The sequence below is a fragment of the Micropterus salmoides genome, unplaced genomic scaffold, assembly GCF_014851395.1.
Source record: "Micropterus salmoides isolate LMB-PRFRI ecotype aquatic unplaced genomic scaffold, ASM1485139v1 Ms_hic_scaffold_15, whole genome shotgun sequence".
In the NCBI taxonomy this organism is placed as follows: domain Eukaryota; kingdom Metazoa; phylum Chordata; class Actinopteri; order Centrarchiformes; family Centrarchidae; genus Micropterus; species Micropterus salmoides.
Genome location: NW_024040596.1, coordinates 18,664,636 through 18,683,436, shown reverse-complemented (window position 1 = coordinate 18,683,436; position 18,801 = coordinate 18,664,636). Strand labels below are relative to the sequence as shown.

The 18,801-nt window shown below is 39.5% G+C and overlaps 1 protein-coding gene across 1 annotated transcript in view; it reads right to left on the bottom strand.

The window, feature by feature from the left end:
* uxs1 (UDP-glucuronate decarboxylase 1) overlaps window positions 1–7,276 on the bottom strand; it is a 38,008-nt gene extending 30,732 nt beyond the window's left edge. The window contains exons 1-3 of the mRNA XM_038720825.1: window positions 6,450–7,276; window positions 5,645–5,672; window positions 2,102–2,150 (exon numbers count right to left, since the gene is read on the bottom strand). Coding sequence (XP_038576753.1) covers window positions 2,102–2,150; window positions 5,645–5,672; window positions 6,450–6,540 — 168 coding nt within the window. The 5' untranslated portion in view covers window positions 6,541–7,276. The remainder of the gene's footprint in view (window positions 1–2,101; window positions 2,151–5,644; window positions 5,673–6,449) is intronic.
* Window positions 7,277–18,801: the final 11,525 nt, after the last annotated feature.

The window sequence follows — 18,801 nt, the reverse complement described above, 5'->3', positions numbered from 1 at the left end:
TTGTCTAAATAGAAACAATCTTCAATGAATTAGTAATTCAAATAAGAATAGTTTTATTGTGCCATACTTTAATACAGCTACACACTTATTACAGACATGCTACCAGGATATCATTCCAAAACCAAAGAGAGGAGAGGCTTTAACAAGGGCTACCCAATGCTCAGGTACCATGATTAGTTGTAGGCAGCTTGGCAGGGTGCCCCTCCTCCCCTCAAAAAAGCCTGAGCCACTCGCCACTCACTGACTTCAATCATCACTCACGCAAAGCACTTAGTTCTCAGCTTTACCCCTTCCCTTGTGCATAGTTCCTTTTTACAAACTGAAAACATTGTGCACTTTGTAATTAACAAGCCATATCAATGTTGATATTAAGACTACACTTCCTTCCACCTTTATAATTTCTCATTTGAAGTACCTGACTAGTGCATCAAATTGTGGATTAGTGTTGGAGTGCGATAATTAGCTATATTAGGATGTATGAAGCAGTTTGGCTACGCAAATTTGTCTTGTCTAAGAGAAAATATGTCAATTTACTAGCCTATATTGTCTTGTGATGTTATTTTACAATGCTTGTCATCTTAGATCCGATTGTTTTACGAGATGAGATTCCTGCATGTGTGTACTTTCCCAAACATTCAGTTCTGCACCTCAAACATTACCATTTCAGCAATGTTGATATTATAACACATTCTTAAATGAACATTTTGTTTGTATTAAATACCTTTAATAGTACCATGCTTTGTTCTTGCATCATCTGTCAGGAGGCTAATGTCTAGATAATGTTTATAATATATTTATGTTATCAGAACAACTAATTTAAACAAAAGTTAAATTTGCCACTGGAATGAGCACATTACACTGTAAACGAACGAACTATAGCGCAAGCACAACAAGAATACGGATGAAATGCTTCCGAATATGTTCAAATTCCGTTATTCCATGTCAATTTGTCAAACAGTGTTTTGACGATTCTGAAGATTTGAGTGAGCGTTAACGGACACAGCTGCACAATTAGGGGGGCAAATTCAAGTAGTGAGAAAAACTAAAATAAGGTGGAGAATGAAGTAGAATTAAAATTATGAAAGAAGAAATAACCTACTAGAAATAGAAACATACCCGCTAACTCAAAGCCTTCTATTAATTTAACTTCAGTCTACTGTAAGTCCTTGATTTGAAAGACATACTGTATCCTTGTCTTGTTAGCAATGTCCTGATATGTGCTTTGTTAAATGTGTGTTGGCAGAGTGAAAATCAAAGGTATAAAAATTGTGAAGTGGATTTTTCCACAGCTTATAACATAGCCATCTTAAAAAGTCAGGTTTTTGTCAGAATTGGGACTGGTCTGGGTCAGGCTGTTGTAGTTAGAGGTTGTGAACTAATGTAAATCAATAAAATGTCCTCACATGTATGTCTTTGTAAGGGTGTAATTTAGTAAATGTGTAATTATATGTGCATGAGAAAGAGTCATCATCATGGTCATCTCACATCTCCACACTGGTGAAGAAAGCTCAGAAACGACTGTATTTCTTGAGGCCAAATTCCCGAGCTAAGTTCTTGTCAGCTTTTACAGAGGAGCAATAGAAAGCATCCTGACTGCAAACATCACTAACTGGCATGAGATGTGTACGGCTCAGGACCGCAGGGCTCTGCAGCGGGTGATTAAAACTGCTCAGAAGATCATTGGTGCCCATCTCCCGAGCGTCAATGAGGTGAGGTGCCTGCGCAGAGCCCAAAGGATACTAAAGGACAGTACCCACCCAGCCACAGCCTGTTCACCCTGCTGCCTTCTGGGAACAGATATAGAATTTTCTGCTGCCACACCACCAGACTGCAGAGCAGCTTTTTCCCCCAGCTGTCAGGTTCTTAAACTCAAATTCCTCCTCAGCACTACTTCAGTTTATTTTTGTTGACCATTATTCATAATTGATTCTTTATTAATGTATATTGTCTGCTATGTAGCAGAAGGGAGATACAAACTCAATTTCACTCTATAATTTGTTATATTGTGACAATAAACCTACCTACACAATACTAGAGGTCCTTGGACCTGTAAAAATAAACATAACAAGAGGGTGAAAACAGTTTTCTGAACGGAACTCACTTCATCAATTCTCTGTTCTATCTTCATTTCTCCGTGTTCTTGTAATGATCTGCATTGAGAGAGAGACAAAGACAGGGAGAGGGGGGATGAGATGAAGGTAGCCATGAACACGAGGCCAGAGAAAATGGCTCTTGACTTGTAGCACACTGTTGGGCAGCAACACCTAATCAGCACAATCACTGTATGAATTCTCACAGCATTTCAAAGCAAAGAGAAAAGAGAGAGCTGCTATCTTAGACAGAACAAAACTTTAATTACATGAAAAACATCAGATGGATTTATTTACATATCTAGCGTGGACACGGTATGTTTACCTCTCACATTTAGAGTGAGATATTACACATTTCTCTTGACAATATTTAGAAGCTTAAATAAACAGTCAGTGCAGCTGTCATCTTTGAACAGGATCAACACAATTTTCAACTCTACTATTTTCAATATTTCAGCTACACTGTGGGGGACATAGCTCTGCTACCTCTAAAGCTGTGTGGTGCTGTGTAATCAGAGGTGGCCTGAGGTATAGGCGACATAGGTGATTGCCTATAGTAGGCTTGTTCCAATTGGCGATTGGATCGGCTATCGACGACTGAAGGGATGATCAGCATTTGGTTTTTCATGTGCCAATATTAAAAAATTATTTTAAATAACTAACTATCAGAACTAAGATGACATAAAAACAGTCTGTAGAATCTGCACCACACTGCAGTGTTTCCCATTAACTGATATATTTGTGGCATCACGACATGCCACAATATCAACGCTGACTGCCTCATATACTATTTAAGATGAGTAAAATCATAATTCATTGTGGAGTTGGCTAACCCTTTAACGTTATTAATAAACTAATACATTCAAGTTAACTCTGAGAAGTTAATCTATCTATTTTCTTAACACAATGCTGTCTATCTTGGAGACACACCTTCAAATAAGTTATAAGCAAGCATGTAAGGAGCCTAGCTAATAAGGATAGTTATGTTAACGTTAGAATACAACTGGGCCGTCGAGGTTAGCATGCTTTACATAGTTGCTATCGATTGCACCCCCTTGCGTGCGTGGCTCCACTGTTACACGGTTCTGTGGAAAACACAGTACTGAGCATTTACAGAGGTTTGGGGTGATTTCTATTAAAGCTAATAAGCCTTTTTCTTCCATGCTGGCATTTCACTGACATGCTGCAACTTAACACTGCCCCCTGGCGATCAGATTGCCAAACGGTGATCTCAAGTAGCCATGATCATACAATATGAAAAATAGAGAAGATCGCCCAAGCCTAGCCAATAGGGTGCAAAGGGAGCACCGGTAACAGGAGGAGGTGCTAAAGGTAACATTTGTGTGGATTTGTGGTTAGACTTCTGCCTGATCGGAAGTGTTGAAATCCGTTCGATTTCCACCTCTTTGTCTTATCTTGTTCTGCGTCTGTCAGACGGTCTGATAGGAATACTACCATATCAGTAAAGCAAAACTGCAGGCTAATGCACAGAGTATGGTACAGGCATACTTTTAAAAGATATTATGAATTCTCATAAAATTATCACTCAACATGTCAGAGAACAAAGATAAGTGTTTTGAATGTGCAGAAAGTTTTTATGATAAGGAAAAAAATTGCTGAAATACAGGAGCCATTTAAGTAAAGGAGTTTATAACTGAATTAAAATAAATTAATTTATCCCTTTCTTGAAAAAGATGCCACATAAACATTTAAAGAGGGTACTTTCTCAAACAAAAGGAGGAGTGAAGACTAAATCATGCCTGCATGTGATCTGACTCAGCAGGGATGACATTAGGGCTGGACAATAAAACAATAACAATTGCAATATAATTTTTTTCAAGAAATATTCAATAAATGTTTGATTTTATTCACTTGAATCATACACTAATTAGGACTTTTTTATTAAGATTTTTATTTTGTTTAGGAAAAAGGACTGTTAAAAGCTTTTCCTTAATTTTACTCACACATATTTGTTGACAAAGATTTTATCATAACTGTTATGAATGTTCTACCTCGGACTTGTGAAGTGATCTACTGTTTGGCCTCAAGTGATGACTATAAAGAAGAGTCTAAAACCACAATAACCATCTGGTTTCTTCAACTTTCACTCAAGGGCAAAAATCAGCTCATGATTTGATACTTATGATAATTATCGATATCGAAAGATATGAAACTTTTTATTGTGATAACATTTTTGCCCATATCGTCCAGCCCTTGATGACATCCATCCATCCATCGTCAACTGCTTATCCTAAGTACAGGGTCGCGGGGGGCTGGAGCCAATCCCAGCTGACATTGGGCGAAAGGCGGGGCAGGGATGACATTAAATGAGAAAAGTTTATCTAGAGGAGAATACTTATTTAAAAGCAATACAGAATGCCTGAGAGTCTTACTGCATGCTATTATATTTTGAAGTGTCAATTGCTGCCTAAATGTTGTGTTTACCTTTACATAAATAAAGACATTTCTACCATAAATTGGTGCCAAAAATTTCACCAGAATGTAGGAAATGAATTATTTAATGCTCAAAGTTTTCTGCCTACTTATCACAGCGCCAGAGGGCTGGACAATGTTATTGGGCATAGGGGCAGCAGTCGTCTTATGTGCATGTGTTCTCGCAGATTTCACTCAGTAAAAAAAATTGGTAGACTATTAACTTACGTTACAAGTCGTGTGTATATTTTACGCAGGGACCAGGTCCAGCAACAGTGAACACACAGGGTGCAGATGTTGGTTTCAGTTATTTGATAGGCTACATCATTAATAAGTTGACGTGCGGCTCACCTGCTGCCGTTATAACGGATCCCGGGTGGAAATATACGGAAAAAAGACGAGTTCTCAGTATTTTAGGTGACTTTATAAATCAGCAGCAGCTGGGTTTTACACTCACAATGCTGGCTCGACATCGTGACTGTCAGCCATCGCCGATGGATTGTCTATTGGCCCGACCCTAGTGCACAGTGGGAAGCATTTGTCATAGTGAATTATATATAATTAGATATAAATGTATTATATTAATTAGGGCTGGACGATATGGCCAAAAATGTTATCACGATAAAAAGTTTCATATCTTTCGATATCGATAATTAACACAATGAGTATCGAAAATGATCAGGATAAATGTCAAATCATTACTTCTATCGAGTTTAAAGGCTGATTTTTGCTCCTGAGTGATATTTGAAGAAACCTGATGGTTAATTGTGGTTTAAACTCTTCTTCAGCATGTTCAGTAAATGTCACCGTTGGACTCCCCACTCATCCTACATAATATTACTTGAATTCTGAATAGGGAGTTTTGCGCTTTGATACTCTTATTTAAGTGATGACAAATGTATTATTTTTCCAACTTTATATATTTGACACAGCAGTCGGAAAGGGCTGTTTGAGTTGTTTATATGTTTGATGAATCAAATGTAACACAAATCAAATGAAATAATCATCATTATCATCATCAAAAGGTAAAAAAACCTATACATAAAAAAACAACTTTGGTTACCATGGAGTACAGGCAAATATTTTAAGTAGTTCGGTAAGAGAGAAATCAATTAGTATACCTCATGTTCGTATATGTTCCCCAGACAGCTGGAAGAAAGAAAGAGAAAAGTTGTCACAAAAATGTCAGAGGTCAGCCAAAGAGAAAAACTACTATGACGGTGAGGAAAAGAAGCTCGAGCAGGAAGTGGATTGCAAATCCCTGAGCTGTAAATCATTGACATTTTCCTACTGAGGCGTACAAAATCTGACTATTTTCAAATTGATTAGTAAGACAATTCAACTAGGTAATATCATGTCTCCCAAATCAGGGGATTTCTTACATTTAATCTTCAAACTAACCAATAGATCAATAAAGATCTTTTTATTGGTCTCACCTTTTATGGGCCTTGGTCTTGACCATGTCCAGTATTTTTTCAAAATATGTGACTTTGTTGAGTGACTAATCGATTTATCAACTTCATTGTTTTAATACTAAATCCTATTGCTTTAACCTTCTGAAAACAGTGACTTTAATGGTTACCTTCAGATGTAAATTTAAATCCTTCTTACCACTGCACCACATAATACTGTCTCCCTTAAGAAAATGAAATGGTACATCTCAGGGAGTTCTGAACTTAAAAACCCGGCCCAGAAACCATCCTGAAATATAACTGATTTGAACTGTATGTTGAGGCAACAGTTGTTTCTCATTCTTCCAGTTCTTGCAGGGTACAATGTGGGGGGCTTGGCCACTAAACAGTGTGTTGTGTCAGTTTAAACTTCTCACACGAGTTTACAGTTTGGTTGTCATTTTTGAAAATAAACAGTCACATAATTGAGTAAAGCAGGTGAGATACAGCCAATTACGCACATTAGTGTACTTACAGGCAATGTAGGCGATCAAAGCGAGAGCAAATAGTAGCTTCATCATTCTTCGGTTTAATCCTGATATCAGCCAGATGACCCGCTTCATCATCCGCTCAAGGGACCAGGACAGGACCAGGAAAGGAACGGGCAACACGTTCAAGTCCAGCTATAGCATTTTGAGTCCCGATTGTTCATGTCATTGGTCTTGAGGGTGTCTTGGTTTATTAGGCAGGCTGTCAACGACTTGGTAACCCCAGTTTACATGAAATGTAACTAGCCTGACAGCACAGGCAAGCTAGCTGCTCCTGCTTGGTGTTGACGTAGCAGGAGCAGTTTACGTGGCTAGCGGAGTAAGTTACACTCAGGTAACAGTATCAGGTGGCAAGCTACACTGTGGAGTGTCAACATTCACAACTAAATATAACATCCTTTATCAGCGCCATTCGTCCTGCGACTAAGCAAACAATTATATTAGCTGCAACACATGGCCATTTCATACGTAAACGGATATCTTAAAGAAACATTTACAAACGCAACATCTAACACTGAAGCCAAATCGTTAGCCGTTAGCACCACATTAAAAATTAGCTACGGCTAGCTAGCAGGCTACTAAACTAACAGCGTATTTTTCTTCCGTGGATAGCTGCCGCTAAAAAACAACAGACCCGAATCCGGCCGCACTTTTATATCCAGGTAAGTAACGGGTAAATAAAACAACAGTTATTTTTAACGGCGCACAAATGCACACATATTGTAGTTTGCTCCACTCAGTTGGGCCGAGGAATAGCGGATGAGCGATTAGGCATTGCTCGATTTAGCAGGCTGACTTTTCCCGCAGAGACCGTGTGACGTTCATTTGACTTGGCGAGCCTCTAATAATAAAATACTATAATACTCGTTCTGTTTTATTTGTGTGAGCTTACTACGGCTGTTTCCATGTGTATAGCAATAGTATAATATTGTACCAGACATCATTATTTATGACGGCGAATCCTTTTTTTTTTTAACACTGACACAACGGCCCATTCATTCCATGACCAAAACTTTCCACACTAACCTTGTTGATGTTGAATACCTTGTTGATTTCCCCATTTCAACCACTGTAACCTGTTTGGCGCTGTAAGCTTTTTGTGTGGCAAGCAGTATGTAGTCCTGCGTTTTAGTTATGTGCCTTAATTCTTAGTCCTGTTCCTTAGTTCATGTTTTAGTGTTTACCTCTGGGATCCGTTTCAGAAAGCGGGGTTAGTGGAAATTAAGCCAGGGGCATTGCTAGTCATAAAGCTCTATGGGTCACAGACCCCCTCAACCCCCATGTACATTTTTGATTTATTTTTGATTGAAGTGTCTGAAATGTGTTAGCATGTAGGGGAGAGCCGGGACGAATGAAACACTTTTCAGATATACGTCATTTTAAAATATAACGTTACAGACAGAAATCATTTGTTGTTGTCATCAACAACTCACATGTGTGTTCTATCAATACCAGGTGTTATCGTTTTTAAAATGTGGAACGACTTCAGTATAAGATCACTTTGAAGGAAAGGTGCGCATTGTTTCATTCGTCCCTACTGTGCGGGACGGATGAAACACAACGACATACATTTAAATAGTTTAAGTTATTCTTGTTTTTATTTAGAAAGCTTGACACTACCCTTCTTAATATGTAATTGCAAACTAATTATGTTCTTTTTCTTAATAAATAATAGTATAAATACAACTTAGCTAGCTAACTAGAAAATCTAACTGCACTAAATGCACATTTGGATCAGATATCGGCTGCCCTTTTTATGTACATATGCAGACTGTTTTCCTGGTCTACTGTGAAGATCCTGTTATTTGGCTGTGAGCATCCTGGTGGTCCAGCCTGCAGCCTAGTGGACTCTGCTCCCCTCCCGCTGTATCTAAATAAGGTAGAATGGCTGCGTTTCGGGACAAATGAAACACCTGTTTCAATCGTCCAGACAGTGACTCTTGACGTTTAAACTTTACTAGCTTCTAAACTGTAAAACTTTGACATTTAAAACTTAAGGATGTGTTAAAGTACTAACTAATCTTTTATGTGATCATGACCATGGCACGTGGAATAATAATAATTAGATAAACTGTGCTATTACTGGCTTATTATCCAGGATCTACTTTACTGACAAATTTAAGCATAGCCCCTGTAAACAATATATATCAATAATTGCTAGATATTATTGTTATCAGCTGCATCAGGCCCATTCAAAATGGCTCCCCCTGTCTCCTTTAACATTTTTAAAGCTAAAATACTATTTATACTAGGGCTGGGACAAAAAATGTTTTTATGATAAAAAAATTCATATCATTTGATATCGAAAATGATCAGGATAAATGTCAAATCATTACTTCATTATTTCTAGTTTAAAGGCTGATTTTTGATAGTTAGTGAAAGTTGAAGAAACCAGATGGTTAATTGTGGTTTTAAACTTTTGTTCATGGTCAGTGGATCGCTTCACAAATCTGAGGCAGAACATTCAGAACTATTTTGATAAAATCTGTTTTTAACAAATATGCTTGAGTAAAATAAAGTTAAATCTTTTTTGAGTCCCTTTTTTCTCAATAAAATAAATATCTTAATAGAAAAAGTAAGTGCTAATTTGTTCATGATTCAAATGAATGAGATCAAACATTTATTGAATATTTATTGAACTTAAAAGTTGCCTCTCGGCGTTTATCAATCTTGATAAATAGTTGTATTTCACTCTAATATTGTCACAATACAGTATACAGTCACAATCTGGCAAGCTACTAAGACACAGACAGACCTAGTTGCGCTTAGTGTTTCACTTCACATTAACCAGTAGTTTATTTTGAAAGTTTAACCAGACGTTGCATATACATTATTGCTAACTTGACCGCAGAGCCCTACACGTCCAAAAACGACGCCATGGGGACTTGACAATTTTACTGGGGCACAGCACATGGATACAGGGGCACGTGCCCCAGTAAAAAAGGGTCTAGCCACGCCTATGTGTTAAAGGCCTGTGATGAGGGAAACTCGCCTGGGTTTTCTTTTTCAGAGAGCAAGATCAGATAAACCCTAGATCAGTAACTCCGGCAACTGATGCTATTTCTAACCTCCCGAGGAGGTTAGGCCCACAGGATAAGTTGGAAAACTTAAAAAACTTAAAAAGGAAACTCCTCCCCTGCTGCAAAGCCTGTATAGCTCACTTAGTTAGAGTGTTGCTTTCCCAACCAGTTCTTATGAATCAGAGACAGGTTCGAATCCCAACAGGTGTTTCAACTTCAAACACCTGTGTGGTGTTAGGTTCCCACTGACTTACAGTGGTCGTTATAAAATGTGTATGTTAGTCTTTCTAAATTCAATAATTGTTTAAATGGATATCAGTGTTTCCATAAAATTGTTAATAGCTCTATATATTTCATTTGACAACAGTGGATTGGACCTCAAATGAAATATACACTGAACAAAATTATGAACGCAACACTTTTGTTTTTGCCCCCATTCATCAAGAGCTGAACTCAAAGATCTAAGACTTTTCTTTATACACAAAAGGCCTATTTCTCTCAAATATTGTTCACAAATCTGTCAAAATCTGTGTCTCATTTGCCGAGATAATCCATCCACCTCGCAGCTGATTAGACAGCATGGGTATTGCAAAGGTGTGTCTTACACTGGCCACAAGAAGTAACATCCTAGTCGTCTTCACATCTATGATTGATCTTGTGCCTTAATAATTATCCACACATATCCTCTGAACAGGCATACTTCTTACACACACCAGCTCTGACTGAAAGATAAACAAGGCTGAGAAGGTTACCAATTTTATTTGCACAGAACTATTCATATGGTCCATACTGATACGTTTTGCTTTTAACAGATGACACCCAGCCTTCCAGATGATTACGCTCTGTTTATTATAGTGACTGACCACATCCTGAGCTACACTAATAAACTACAGGTAAACTGTGGGTTTAACTTTAAATTACCCTCTAAAGCAGAGGTGTCCTTTTTATCAAGAGCCAATAAAATAATACAATAATTAGATTCAAAGGTGACTTCTGAGGCTTCCGAGTTAACTTCTTAACAGCACTGCATGGAAATAATGAGCTCTATAACGAATGATAAAGAAGTATGGCCATCTTGAAAATTATTATATGGGTTCTGCTAACAAATCAAAGTAGAAAATATAGCAACATTTTCTGACTTCTTTGCTTCATCATCTGACTTTAGTAAGTGTTATGTGAAGTTTTGGAAGGGGAAGCTAGTTTTTCTGAACTGTCAGGTACCACATCAATGCTCCTCCACTGTTTACTTGTTCACTTGTAATATCTGATGTAGGACAGCACAATGAAAAATAAATAAATGTAAAGACAGGCAACATACTGTGTAAACATCCTGTCACTTGAACTCCCACTTTATTGAGGATGCACCAGTTGGTGACTTGGTCAACACAAACAATATAAAGCCCTAAGATTTTCTGTATGTGAGATTGGTGTGATGTTCAAACATTGCTATAATCCACAGACCACACCTGGAGGAAGCAAGTAAATACAATAGGCCATTTAATTAATTCCACTCTCTTCAAATTTATAATGAATATAGAATAGGTGAGAATAGCTGCAAGACTGTGCAGTAATAGTCAAAATTGCTAGTCACATGACACGCAAGTACCAGACTTTTCACCATACACAATAACAAAGAAACAGCTGCTTCAAGCACCACTGTGTCTTCATAAAGCTCATGCACTCCTGACAACATCTTGGCATGTTTCTGATGAGACGGCAGATGGTGTCCTGAGGGATCTCCTTCCAGACTCCTTATCTGGGCATCAGTGAGCTCCTGGACAGTCTGTTGCGCTACTTGGCTTGTTGGATCCACAATCCATAACGTCCCAGAGGCTCGCGATTGGATTCAGGTCTGCAAAACGTGAGGGCACGGTCAATGGCATCAGTGCCCTCATCACCCAGGAACTGCCTTCACACTCTCTCATTCATGAGGCCGGGCATTGTCGGGTCTGAGGATTTCATCCCGATACCTAACAGGGTACCGTTGGCTAGCATGGCGAGATCTGTCCTCCAAGGATATGCCTTTTCAGACCATCACTGACCCACCGCCAAACCGGTTAGGCTGGATGATGTTGCAGGCAGCATAAATTTCACCACGGTATTTCCAGACTTTTTCATGTCTGTCACTTGTGCTCAGTGTGAACCTGCTCTCGTCTGTGAAGAGAACGGGGCACCAATGGCAGACTTGCCAGTTCTGGTGTTCTCTTGTGAATGACAATCGATTTGCACGGTGCTAGGCTGTGGGCACTGATCCCACTAGAGGACGTTGGGCCCTCATGCCACCCTCATGGAGTCTATTTCTGACAGTTTGGTCAGAAGCACACACACTAGTAGCCCGCTGGAGGCAGTGGCAGTGCTCCTCCTATTCCTCCTCGCACAAAGGAGCAGATACTGGTCCGGCTGCTGGGTTGATGCCCTTCTCCGGCCCTTTCCAGCTCTCCTTGTGTAATGGCCCCTCTCCTGATATCTCCTCCATGCTCTTGACAGCTGGGCTGGGAGACACAGCAAACCTTCTTGCGACAGCATGTATGGATGTGCCATCCTGGTTGAGCTTGACTACTTGTGCAACCTGAATGGGCTGCAGGTATCACCCCATGCTACCAGTAGTGACAAGGACACTAGCAATAATTTCTTTTGAGCAGTGCATTTCATATACAGTATGTTAAGAATATTTCGTAGGTGTCTTAATTGATGTAACAGGGAAAGGTAAGACAGGTCTAGCTTAGAGTAATTTAACTGATCCCATAAGTGTTTGACATTATAGCTTTAGGTATTTCTCAAATGTACTTGTCCTTGTCAGGAAGACAACAATAGACTGATTAGTTAAGAGACAGCAGTTCAGGCGTCAGGTTAGCAGATATCAGTGTTTTCTGGGAATCTTACAAGGTTGAGTCTTACAAGAACTCACTGGCTCCACAGATTAGAGCACAACATATGGAAAGTGAGAGATTCCAATATGACAAAACATTGGAGTCTAAACATCAGATAGACGATACAGCGGAGCTAACAGCCGTGTGCGGAGCTAGATTGCTTGCTTAGCTAGGTGCAACTGCAACTCACGTTAACTGTCATTTTAACTGGGCTGATAACTTTGTCTAGCAAACAACAGTCTTAAAACTAAATGTACTCACCAGAGAAAGTGAACAGCCGACTCCTAATAAGCTTTTTCAATGGTGCTGGTTAAATTTACACAGTGCCGATGGGTACGAGTCGGCTCTAGCCTGATTGACAGGTTGCCATGGTAACGACTTGTCAATCATAGACAATCCCACCCTGAAACATACTCTGCTTTGTGGTCTATTTTAAAATAAATGGGACCATAATTTACTAAATGAACATCATTTTATATTGCAGAAAACCTGAAACTAGTGACTGAGACCATAAACTCATCAGGAAAGTGTTTACTGGGGTAATTATTCAGCTGAGAAGTAGGGTCATTTTCCCATTATTTCTAATGGACCCGGACTTCTTTTTGCAACCAGAAGAGTTGCCCCCTGCTGGATTTTCAATAGAATGCAGGTTTCAGGGACTTCCGCACCGGCTTCAAGACCGGAAGCTTCCCGCTTGAGCCCATATTACTTCACCAGCTAACGCGACCCATATTACTATCCTATGTACCACTGTTGATTTAGCTTTCAAGAAAGGATGTAACGGTAAAAAGCAAATGTGGAGCAATTTGTTTACTAAAGTTAGCCTATAGTGATGCAGCCAGGAGCAGCCAGGTAACGCTACGGTACGTAACGTTCAGTTTAGGTGTTTTTACCAATACTCAGGTACACCGCTTCTGTACCTGACCCACATATACGACACAGAGGAAGAGCCATCCACTAACACTATAGTAAAGTTACTTAATGCGGTCTGACTGTGTGAGTGACACAATGTCGTTATATATAATATTCAGTCCAGCTCACTACCCGTTTCGTTGGGGCCTGTGTCCACCAAAGCATTTTTTTCTGACGCCAGCGTCTTTTTTCAATTCATTCCAATGGGAGCGCCACGTTTTTACTAGCTGGTAAAAACGCCAGGAGGGTGACGAGGCGCTGATCGTCTTTTCCGCGCTGTGCGCTGAGCATTTTTTTCCGGTCGCCGAGAGTTGAAAAATTTTCAACTGGGAAAACCACTGCGCTCGTCACTGTCACTTTTTACCCAGCCGTTCAATCACAGTGCAGGAGGGGCGGGACAAACACTGCACCAAGCACATCCGATTTTGAACGAAGCGATGTGCCTACTCGCCAAGGTGTGTCCTCGCCCGCAAAATCTCATGAACCTGCGTACATGTCTGTGCTCTCATGTTTCAGCCTTCTCTTCATGCAGAGCAAAGGCCAGAGCAAGTAGTCCTACATACTTTATGGTGACATTTTTACATTCACTAAAATTAAGTAGGCTACCCTACTTGCAACACATCACCTCCACGGAAATTATGTATCATAGCAACCACAGCCTCTCGAAAAAAAACACTGCCCCTCCAAAACGCACCCTAGCGCTCCCAGCTAGGCGTTTTCAGAACAGCAGGTGCCGTTTTCAGCTGGTAAAAAACGCTTTGGTGGACATGGGTCCTTATCATCCAGTACATTTAGCTGTGCTGACATTGCTGAGCCTCCGGTGAAAGATACACAGATAGTAAAGATAGTTACTGAAAGCATCAGGCGAGCTAACGCTGTAGCACGTTGGCTAAATGCAGTAAATGTACTGTGATCATGTAACGAGCATGGATTAGTTCAACCTGCACCTGATAAAACTATTACTGTAACATTCAATAGGGGTTTACCAGAATTTCCAGCATATTGTGTGAAGCTGTCTCCCTGCCTGTTTATAGCTGCTGTCACACTGTGCCGATATGCGACTTGCTGCGCTGAATGAAGTAACGTTACAGAGCTGGTGTTGATCTGCCTCTGAGATGGGAACGTTGAAGTAACAGAGCCTGAACATGTCTGAGTGAAAAGCTACAGCCTGCATGCTGGTGTTTCTGCATTTATTGCAGGATTTCTGTATGAAAGTGGTTGTGTTTCGGATTATGCTCGCTCATGAGTTAAAGCGAGCACGCGTACGAGCACATGCCTGGTTGCAATCTTAAAACTGCACCGCTAGTGGCCGCTGAAAACTACATAATGCCCCTTGAAGGCTAATATAAAATGTATACAAGTAATAACACTTCAAATGATGGCAGATCTGGATAGCCCTGAAAAAATCAACATTTAGCAGATATGGTTACCTCTTACAATAAACTTTAAACAAACTTACTGTGTAGATACTGTTGGATGAAAATGGAAAAAACTGATGGTCCCAAAAAATTAGTAAAGCTACTCATTTGAAATGGTTACATGTTAATACATGTTTTAAAGAAATTTTACCACCTTAGGTGGTACTAAATTCTGGCTTGGCCGGTGGACTAAGTACTTCTAGCACTGCTGCAGACTCTTAGTCTAATTCTTCAGTACTGTGAGCACCACAAACAAATTCCTTTAACCTCCATTGTATTGAGGTGACAGCAAACTCTCAGAGACGGAGACAGAAACTAGAGCATTACACATTTAAATGTAACAGATGAGAAACAACGATGTAAGAATAAGGGTCATTCTGTTAACAGCACAATAGTAACACTGGTCTTGTCTAGAAATAAATCCCTCAACCCTGTGGATGTAACAAACAAATGCAATATTCAGACACCTTATTATAAAGGTATCTTTCTTCACTATCTAAACATAAACATTATTTCAAGTTACAACCTTACATACATTTATTAAGAACCACAGTAAATCTAGCACCCAGTTGCTTCACCTCAGTACTGTCATAATTCTTCTCAGCCTCTATTTTTTTCACAACCAATGAGCAGGGAGAGACAGTCCCCTTGGGGATCAATAAAGTATTTCTGATTCTGATCTCAACTAAGTGACATTACATACTGTGCTGTAATCACCTGCCTGACAGCTGAGTTAAGTATACGGTATATGTGCACGCAGTTGTAAGTAGGTCCACACATAGAGGCTATATGCATCTAGGATATTCTGATACATATGGGCAGTGAAGAGTCACAGTGCAACCAGCTCAATTTATTTCCTGGAAGATAGACTTAAGGTACAGTACTGATATTAGAACTCAGCTGGGGGTAATCCACTTGTTCATGTCTTGAATGCCACAGCTCAGTAATAATTTTCTCCAGGCGAGCAGCTGTCCACTTTGAATCACAGAACTGGAAGAAAGCACAATTATCTCAGTAAACAACTCTTTCCAGTTGACTCTTTTTTTCAAGAACATAAAAAGTACTCACAAAATGGCATTTATTGTAAGACAGACACAACTGAACTAAATTAGACTTAAGCCTAAGCCTCAAATGTTAGATTATCACAGCATGATTATTTGAAAATGTTCTTTTAATAGAACCAGAAAGACTATTTATTTGACATCAAAAGGATTTGTACATTCACCAGATCTGACTTTAATAAACAGAAGCAATTTTGTTTCACATCTTTGTGATTGTGTAATTGCAAGTTAAGTTCCTTACAAACTGTGTGAATCGTAAAAGCATTCCTCTATCAGCAGAGAACTGTTAAATGCAAATCAAATGTCCGAAGGAGAGGGACACAATTTCCTTTTTTTTTTATCAAAGGCAATTGTTAGGAAGCATTACACCATATCTGCTTTGTGTCTGTTTTTTGGGGCATGTTTTGATGTGATTATATCATTGCTGATAAAATCCCTCAGAGATGATTTCCAGAACCCATGAAGTCCTAGGGTCAGACATCGAACCCAGCCTTCACTTGGACTGCAGCCAGGGCCTTCTCTCATAACAACCCATCTCGCAGGGCATGTGTTTAGTAATGGACCATCTGACAACTATAAGCCAACACAGAGCTTCTGTCTCATAATCTGTGGCCCTGCTGCATCTTTAAACGCTTGGGTTACTGTCACTGGCAACTGAATACCAGAGCTGCAGGAATCAATGCAGAGGGTTATAATTCACATCACCCACTTATGAACAGTTGGAAATGTATTCACACCGATTGATAAAGTGAATCCAGGTAGAAGATTATGTTGCTTAGTAAACCTGAGCCAGTAATGACATTTTGTAAAGATATTTATTGTTCCCTCAGGAAGAATTGTAGCAACTTTGGTGATCCCCTGACTTTTCATCCTGCACCACCACCAGGTCAACATTTATGACCACGTATCTGCCAAAAAATGACATTCCTGTCAACTTTTGTGTTTAATGCTAATTAGCAAATGTTAGCATGCTGACACGGCTTGCTATGATGGTTCACATATGCACTCAGCAGGGGGTTGTTTATGGGCTCCATCCCCGAATGTTTTCTCAAAATCGCTGAATCTTTTAGGTTTTTAATATAACTTCAATTCAATAACTTCATTTGCAGCATCAGTATCAGCCAGTGAACCACAGGACAGGAGTTTTTTCAGGTTTGTACATCTGCAGCTGTAACGGTAAGTTGGTGAGGTGATTAGCCGAATACACATTGCTGGCTCGCTAGTTAACATTAGCTGCAGTTAGCTTGCTACTAGTAGAGATAACTTTGTTTCACTCCTGTTGTGCTGGTGTTCTGACTATTTATGCCACCTATCGAGATGTGCCTTTTTATTAGGTTGTTATTATTACAAAATTGTCATATGTCCATAATATGCTCATTGTCACTATCAAGATATTATCTAGACATTAAATACCACAGTATTGCCCCATTCCTAAAATGAATGCCTGGAGAAAGTAACCTGTTGTTTGTCTTTTGGTTGGACCTTGTTCAATTTGTTGTAGTGCTGCATATCAGTGGCAACACACAGTGATAATGGACTCACCAGGCACGACTCAAGGTGGTTCACAAAATAAACAGTTTATAAGTCTCAGCAGTAGTACACAGAGCAGAAGTCGGAGTAAAAAACAGAGAGCTAAGGTCAAACACACTAGAGAACACACACTGAGAAATCACTAGGCCGCTGGCACAAGGGATAAAGACGAATTGGCACTGAAACAAAGGGGAAGAGGGTATCCAACTAGGGCCTGGGAGACAACGAGGCACAGGTGGAGCACTTTAGGGCAGGGACAGGTAATCACACCAGGCAGGAAGGCAGACAAAGACCTGAAAATAGATAAGATGGTAAGTTCCTACAGACAAGAAGTGGTTGCAGACATGAAAATAGACACAATAATCAAACTGGGAGCTGGAGATGACACTGCATAGTAACTTAATAAAAGAGTTGCATGTTTCAAATGAGAACTGTAATGCTCATAGAAAGAGATTAGTTAATTGTAAGACTGAATAGAAAATTATTAAGATGTCTCAGAGTATTATAGGCCCCTCTGTAATGTTTTGGCTTTTGATATATAAACTCCATCCATCCATGCATCCATCGTCAACCGCTTATCCTGTGTACAGGGTCGCGGGGGGCTGGAGCCAATCCCAGCTGACATCGGGCAAAAGGCGGGGTACACCCTGGACAGGTCCTGCCATCGCAGGATACGTAAACTCATGCATGTCAAACTGGGCTTAGTTTTTCATCTTCTCATCATTAATTCTAGCAACGTGCTCAACCCAAGACAGTTCCTCGTGTTTTTGTAACCCAAGTCTGCAGTGTGTGCACTGTATGTCTGTTGGCTACATTGCACTGACAAGATCTTATGTATTAGGTAAATCACGTTTAAAGTATATTTAAACATATAAGTCTTCGGTAGCTATTAGTATACCTACTGCAAAAACAAATAAAGAGAACAATATGAGTAAATACTGTTGAAAGCAATAGACAGATATTGAGTGAGAAACAAAAAGCTTAAACAGTTAGACAAACAAACATACATTCGCAATATAGAGTATATACTATATACTTTATATGTTTCAGGTTAGTAGTGAAATTAAAGCTGAACAGACCCTTTCTGCAACAGACATTTTAACTTCAGTCACTTAAAACATTATGAAGTGGAGAAAGAAAACCACCATTAATTTTATTAATTCCACCAGGACTTGTGTGACAAGTTCAGTTGTCAGGAAATAAAAGAGAAACTGGTGATGGTCATCTAGCACATCAGTCAAATCCAAAATATGAAGAAGCTTGCTTTGTTCTTGCCGTCGAGAGCTCTGTTGTCTTTTGTGTACAAAAACTGCAAGTTTTGGCAAAGAATGACTTAAATGAGAAACATTTGTGAAACGAAGCATGCAGTTTGTGTTCTTGATCATGTTATTTTAACTTCTCTCTTTTAGTTACTATTTCAAATATTGTTGTTCTTCTTCAGCTTCCATAGCCAAAAACACACAAACAATAAAGGTGACTGTAGCTATTTCTGAAAAAGACATATACCCAGTCGTGGAATCTAACTAAG